The 7,118-nt window shown below is 42.6% G+C and overlaps 1 protein-coding gene across 3 annotated transcripts in view; it reads right to left on the reverse strand.

Annotated features, from left to right (window-relative positions):
* Positions 1-5,219, reverse strand: part of PNKP (polynucleotide kinase 3'-phosphatase) — a 28,870-nt gene extending 23,651 nt beyond the window's left edge. For 2 of the 3 annotated variants that reach the window (XM_063437166.1, XM_063437168.1), the window contains exons 1-2: positions 5,145-5,215; positions 539-674 (exon numbers count right to left, since the gene is read on the reverse strand). In XM_063437166.1, the coding sequence (XP_063293236.1) occupies positions 539-665 (127 nt within the window). In that variant the 5' untranslated portion in view covers positions 666-674; positions 5,145-5,215. Of the gene's footprint in view, positions 1-538; positions 675-5,144 lie in introns of all 3 variants that reach the window. The other variant, XM_063437167.1, reaches the window with a different exon arrangement.
* Between the last annotated feature and the right edge of the window lie 1,899 nt (positions 5,220-7,118).

Raw genomic sequence — 7,118 nt, forward strand, 5'->3', positions numbered from 1 at the left:
TACGGTGTAAATGAATAAAAAGAATGTGTCCAACATCAAACTTTCAGAAATCATTAAAGGGGCACTCGAAGCACCATAACCATCTACGTTCCTTACGTAGGTAACACTGTGTAGAGTATCTGGTCCATAAACCTATAAACCTATTCATTATAAATGGTCGAAACTCACTGCACCAAAAATCCTCACCTGGTTTATAAATACATGTTGACCAATTTATTTATGAGCAATAAGAACCTATGAATGAGAGGCACTGGTATGAGTAAATGGAAAACAAGGCTAATGAATCTTGTGCAAAAAAAAAAAAAAAAAAATGAAACTAAAAGCAAGCATAACCGAAATCTAGACTATTCATTTGCAAGGTGATTGCACATAGCACAGGAGCTCCAATTTATTTGCACAGATAGATGTTGGATCTTTTTGGAAGCCTCTCGTTGTTTTCATACATCGTTATGGGATATACAACAGTCGGGCCTTGGTAACAGTCACAATTACAGCAGAAAAGAAATGCAAATTTTGGAGGCATATGGAGAAGGCCTACCTTGTTCTTTAGAACATTTCCTGTCGGTTATACAAGTTTGTGGTCCTCTCCCAAGAATAACTTCAACACCATCGGGAAGAGGAATGGGATCATGTCTTCCATCAACACTTTTCAAAAAGCACTTCATAGCCAGACACTACAAAAAAAAAAAACACACAAAAAGTAAGGTGGCTGAATGAAGAACAAGTTAGCAAATAAATACCATGAAATGGTCTTGCCTACTAATTGATGCTCACAAAATCTGTATAAATAATAATTTATATAATAATACATATTTTACAAATAACAAAACAGGGCTTAATATTATGTACACCACACAGCCACTTGAATCTTAGGTTGAGGAGATCATATAAATCACACAGTATAAGTAGAGCTCTTTTTTACAGTGAACATTTTTCATAACGATATTTGATAAATGGCTTCTCTGCTGCCTGGACATATTCCTTATGGGAAGTTGTTCCCCTGCCTCTGGGTAGAACACTCCAACATGGATGGAGTGGCTAAGAAAATAGGATGGACCACATGGTATAGTTGAACAACTTACACAGTTAGATGCCGAGTCAGACAGGGAATCAGCCGTATAGCATCTCTGGCAGTTGGTCATCCAAATACTTTTTACAATCTGTACTGCCTTTAATTATTATTATTATTTATATAGTGCCAGCAAATTCCATAGCCTTGTACTAGCAGACACGTAATTGTAACCAAACAAATGGACGCACAGGAACAGAGGGGTTGAGGGCCCTGCTCAATGAGCTTACATGCTAGAGGGAGTGGGTTATAGTGACACAAAGGGTATACGTAGGGGTAATGAAATAGGTTGCTAGAAAAGTATTCACTGGATTCGTGCATTCGAGGATTCGTGAAAATCCGCTAACAGTTTAAATGATATGCTTTCCTGAAGTGTTTTCAAAGATTTTTTTTTTAAGGAGTGGAGACCGGGTGAAAGTCTTACGGAGAAGGGAAGGGAGTTCCACAGAAAAGGTGCAGCCCTGGAGAAGTCTTGGAGGTGAGCATCAGATGTGAGTGTACAGACAGAGGATAGATGTAGGTCTTCGGCAGAGCGCAGGGGCCTCGACATGACATACTTGTGTATTAGGGAGGATAGGTAGGTTGGAGCAGGACTGTAGGGCAGGACTCGACAAATCCTAGGCGCCAGGGCGACTAGAAATTTTTCCCTGGCACCTGGGATTTGTCAGCCTTTTCCCTAAAGTGGCCAGCTGGGCAAACAACGGAGCCAGCCGGCTGCCCGCCAGCGGGAGCATGGAGGCAGCTGGCTCAGGGAGCTTTGTACCCACTCGCCCTGGGCTGTATGGAGGCGGCCGGCTCAGGGAGCTTTGTAGCCACCCCCCCTGGACTGTACAGAGGCGGTCAGCTCAGGGAGCTTTGTAGCCACCCCCCCTGGACTGTACAGAGGCGGTCAGCTCAGGGAGCTTTGTAGCCACCCCCCCTGGGCTGTACAGAGGCGGTCAGCTCAGGGAGCTTTGTAGCCACCCCCCCTGGGCTGTACAGAGGCGGCCGGCTCAGGGAGCTTTGTAGCCACCCCCCCTGGGCTGTATGGAGGCAGCCGGCTCAGGGAGCTTTGTAGCCACCCCCCCGGGCTGTATGGAGGCGGCCGGCTCAGGGAGCATGTAGCCGACCGCCCTGAGAGGCATAGAAGCGGCTGGCTCCCTGCACCCAGGAAGATAACAGCCCCACTGGACACCAGGGAAAGTCCACTCAGCTCTCCCAAAGGTAGGGAGGTTGGGTGGATTAGAATTAAAAATATAAATTTGTTAGTGTTAGGGACAGTGTGTGTGTGTGTGTGTGTATATGTCTGTAGGCCTCTGTCAATGTGTGTGTGGGCGCGCATGTGTATGTCTGTCTGTTAGTGTGTGCGTGTGTGTGTGTGTGTCTGTTTAGGTACCTGCCGCCCTCCAATCACATTATTTGTGTTTTTAAATCACATTTTTTCCCACGCCGTGCTGGTTTTGTCGTGGCTTGTCCCGCCTCCATAGCTGATATCTTAACGATCTCAGCTAGCCAATGATTTTCCATTGTAAAAGCATTGGGAGGATATTACGCATGTTCTCTATGCAGAGCACTGACACAGGACTCTCTAGTGGCTGTCTGAGTGACTGTCACTAAAGGTCTTAGTAGGTCTGAAAAGGCAGCATTTACATTTAAAAGGCTAAAGGGACAGGCTATACACACCAGAATAACTTAATTCAGCTGTAGTGGTTCTGGTGACTATAGTGTCCCTTTAAAAAAAAAAAACTGGCTCCAATCATTTTTAGCTACCTCCTAGATTCCAAACTAATTTGTCAAGCCCTGATGTAGGGACTTGTAAGCAAGCACCAGAATCTTAAATTGAACCCTATTTCTAACTGGAAGCCAATGTAGGGACTGACAGAGGGGGGGAGGTGCTGGCGGACGGGAAAATGAGCCTTGCCACTGCATTCATTATAGATTGCAGCGGTACAATCTCGGAACACGTAAGACCACTGAGAAGGGGATTGCAGTAGTCAAGGCAGCGACCTGCGAGGTAGAGGTGATGGTGGCACCGTTGACTTGGAGGGAGACAGACATGCTAGTAGCAACACTTGAGGTAGGAAAGACCACAAGTTCTGTTTTGGACAGGTTGAGTTTAAGGAAGTGAGCAGCCATCCAGTTGGAAATCGCAGAGAGGCAGTCAGAGACACGAGTCAAGATGGGCGGAGAGAGATCAGGACAGGTAGATTTGTGTGTCATCTGCATATAAATGATAATGGAAGCCAAAGTAGCTGATGAGTTTACCAAGGTAGGCAGTATCGATAGAGAACAGTAGGGGACCAAGGACAGAACCGTGGGTAATGCCAAAAGGGATGGATTGGGGAGAAGAGGCAGGGCCAGAGAAAGAAACAATGAAAAAGCGCTGGGAGAGGTAGGAGGAGCACCAGGAGAGAGCAGAATCTCGTAGACTGAGATTATGGAGAATGAGAAGATGCTGTTGATGATCAACAGTGTCAAAGGCAGCAGAAAGATCAAGGAGAATTAGGATAGAGCAATGGCCGTGAGATTTAGCAGTGATTAAATTGTTGGATACTTTGGTCACAGCTGTTTCAACAGAGTGACGAGCGCGGAATCCAGACTGAAGCAGGTCAAGCAGAGAGTTGGATTCGATGAAGTGTGTCAATCTCGCATACACAACTCTCTCAAGGATCTTGGAGGCAAATGGCAGTAGCGATATATAGGGCAGTAGTTGGATGGGGAGTTGTGGGTCAAGGTTGGGCTTTAATGTTCTAGAGTCACAAAGAATGAAGGGTAGATTAAGAATAAGGGGACAATAAATTCCAAGTCAAGTCATTAAAACAAAACAAAGCTGTGGCAGGAATGCCCTGAGAAAAAAGACAGAACATAATAAGAAGTTATGGTCACCAAGTGCAAACAGATGTAAGGGATACTATAATTAATCAGACCATAAGAGAAGTACTAAAATTATTTTACCGTTTGCTCAAGTCTTAGAAACTCATGAAATATATATATACACACACATATTTGATTGCAAACTCTCTAGATACATTAGGGTAACCCATTAGGGTAATCAACTTGTAAGAGGTGCTTAACATAGGATGGCTCATCTCTGCTGCCAAACTTGGGAGGAGCACAACAAGATTTGTGACAGATTTTAAAGTTGGGCACATACGTCCCTTTTTTCCTTCTGTGTTTAGAAGGCTTACTCAGTAGGTTGCCTGTCAATTTCTTACTAGCAACTTGGATGCATGCATTCGGGAACATAGCGGGGAATGATACCTCAGTTAGCACCAGCTGCCAGTCACACTGTCTGCTCTAGGAAATCATATGACTGCACTAGGAATCCCATCTACTTAAACATTTCATGCCATAAAACTATTGTCCTTTATTTCCAAATTGTTAAATGTATTATCCATATATTTACGTATTCCAATATGAAGTGTGGGGGATAACTGAAATCACTCACATTTATCAGTCTGGGCTCTCTAGAACAGCAGATTTAACTCTAGCTAGAGCCCAATAATATTAATAACGGATGGGGAACATTTCATAAACAGTAAAATACACAGCATGTTGGATACACAGTTATAATTAATCTAACAATGCAAATATGCAAAAAACAGAATATTACTTGATATTTTACACAAGAGTACACAATGATGATTTCAACCTCCCACTTCCCTCTCTGCAGAATTGAGGTGACCAAAACAATGTCTAGCTCTAGCAAAATCCTAGGAGTCCATCTTTGTGGCTACTGCAGCAGCCAGGTGGCCATCATTTGACTACCCCCATGGCAAAACTCTAATAGATAATGTTTTAGATGACCAAGTGTAGCTTACCCAATACCCATGCTGTGGAACTATAACTCCCATGATGCTCTGCCAGTCTTTATAGAGCAAATCATCTAGGGAGCTTAAGTTCCATAAACCCTTGGTATCTAGATGACATCCTGATTACAGGAGTTTGTAAAGTTTCTTAGCATTGACCTCAATGGGCATTCCTGTAATGTAATAGGCTATTAAGGTGCTATAACATTTGTAGTTGCATCCTAATCCAGGATAAATGCTCTGAGACTGGAGGCTGAGCATTGCACATCCCCTGTAAACAAACTCACAAACCAAGCCAAGGCTGCTCCACGCTACTTCCGCAATCTGCTGCTGCAGCTCGGTGTCACTCGCATAAGATTCCGGCTGCGCGTGAAGCCGCGAATATGGTTCCGGGTGACGGCTGGGTTCACATTAAAAAAAAAAAAAAACATTAAAAAAATAACCTGAATATTTCGGTCACTACGTGATTGTTATACATGCTTACATACCAGCAATGGTTTATGGAGAATTAATGCAAGAGCAGAAATACAAATGATTGTAAACTTCAATAATGTTACAAATTATATATAATATTTATATCTATTGACCACAAGCATTAGGAGAGTTAGAATTAAAGACAATACAATGATAATAGAAAACAAATGCTGTTCTTGTATAAAATAACGTTATTAAACTTTAATGTTTTTTTTTTTTTACATCAAACCACATGAGTGACAAATTGTTATAATGTTTGTAAAATTGATAACTTTCTGTCACTGAGTGCAAAACTCCTAACCTGTCAAATGGACAAAACTTTATTTTAGGGGTGCGAGTGGGGGTATGGCCAAGGGCGGGGCTGTTCCAAGAGGATTTAGGTCACTTACTAATAACAATTTATTCAGCTAAAATATAATTTCAAACAAGAACGATGTATTGTTGTTCGGATTGATTTCTAAACACGTGTATTGTAGTTTTAAAGGGTTACTCCAACAACCATGACCGCGTCTGTTTTTAGAAGTGGTTGTGGAGGAAGGAATCTTTATGTGCACATACAGGGAGATTTGCCGTTTTGTGTCGGAGCTAGTTGCACCCCTTGGCACAAGTGACTTAGGCAGCCGAGAACTCTGTTTCAGGATTCCGTAATGTCAGTCCTGTGCAAAAATTCTGTTTTGTTTTTTTTAGATTTGATTAAAAAAAAAATCATAATTTTTTTTTTAAATCTTTATTTCCCTTGGCAGCATCAAATACAGAGAACACAACTCTTTACAAGACAAATCAAATATAAATGCACATATTCAACTAAATTAAGCTCATCAATCGCATTTCTAAAACACAAATTAATAAAGAACAAAAAATGGTGATCAAAAATTTTATGTCACAGGTTGGAAGGGAGGAAAAGGAAAAATACAAAAAAACTTAAAAAAAAAAACTGAAGGAAAAGTGAGAGAGTAGGACCCAGGAGAATAGAGCCTTATTATCTATTTATCCCTAACAGTCTCCCTACTTTATCCCTCTCCTGTCCCTATTACTAACTCAAATTAAAACGCACTCTCTCCCTACTCTGACCCCTACACATCCCTACCCTAACCCCTACTCTAACCCTAATCAATCCTATTCTGTCCCTCGTAAAGAGCATAGTGGGGAAAAGTGGGAGGGAGATCGGTAGAAAACCAAGAGGAGAGAAGGAAAAAGGAGAGAAAGAGAAAAAGAAAAATTATAAAAAAAAAACAAGAAAAAAATCTATATATACGCAGCGGCGTCAAAAGGGGGTTGCGGATCACACTCGGGTGTGCATCACGGGGGGGGGGAGGGGGGAGGGTGACACCAAGGCCAGAGCGACTTTTAAGGCGCACCAGCTCTGGGGGCGCAGGATACAAGTGACCCGGCAGGAGGGAAGCGCACAACGCTCGCTCCTGCCAGTCACTCTGAGTAGGAGTATAGGAGCTTCCTGTACCCGGACGGACTTACAGGAAGTGCTCTCTCAGTGAGCAATAGCCTGTTGTCAATAGCCTGTTCCTGCAGGCTTTTTAATGTAAACACACTGCCTTTTCAGAGAAAAGACACTGTGTGCAGCACTGGCGTTAACTCATATAAGCAGGTCATATGGGTGGGACATTGTGATGTCACATGGTGGGCAGAGCATATGAGGAGGCGTCAAATTTTTGTTTGCCTAGGGCGGCAGAAATCCTTGCACCGGCCCTGATGGGAGTTATGATTTACGAGTTACATTAGTAAAAAAATTAAAATAAAACAAAAACACTGAATAATTTTGTAAGTGCATT

Source organism: Pelobates fuscus, chromosome 11, assembly GCF_036172605.1.
Source record: "Pelobates fuscus isolate aPelFus1 chromosome 11, aPelFus1.pri, whole genome shotgun sequence".
NCBI lineage: Eukaryota > Metazoa > Chordata > Amphibia > Anura > Pelobatidae > Pelobates > Pelobates fuscus.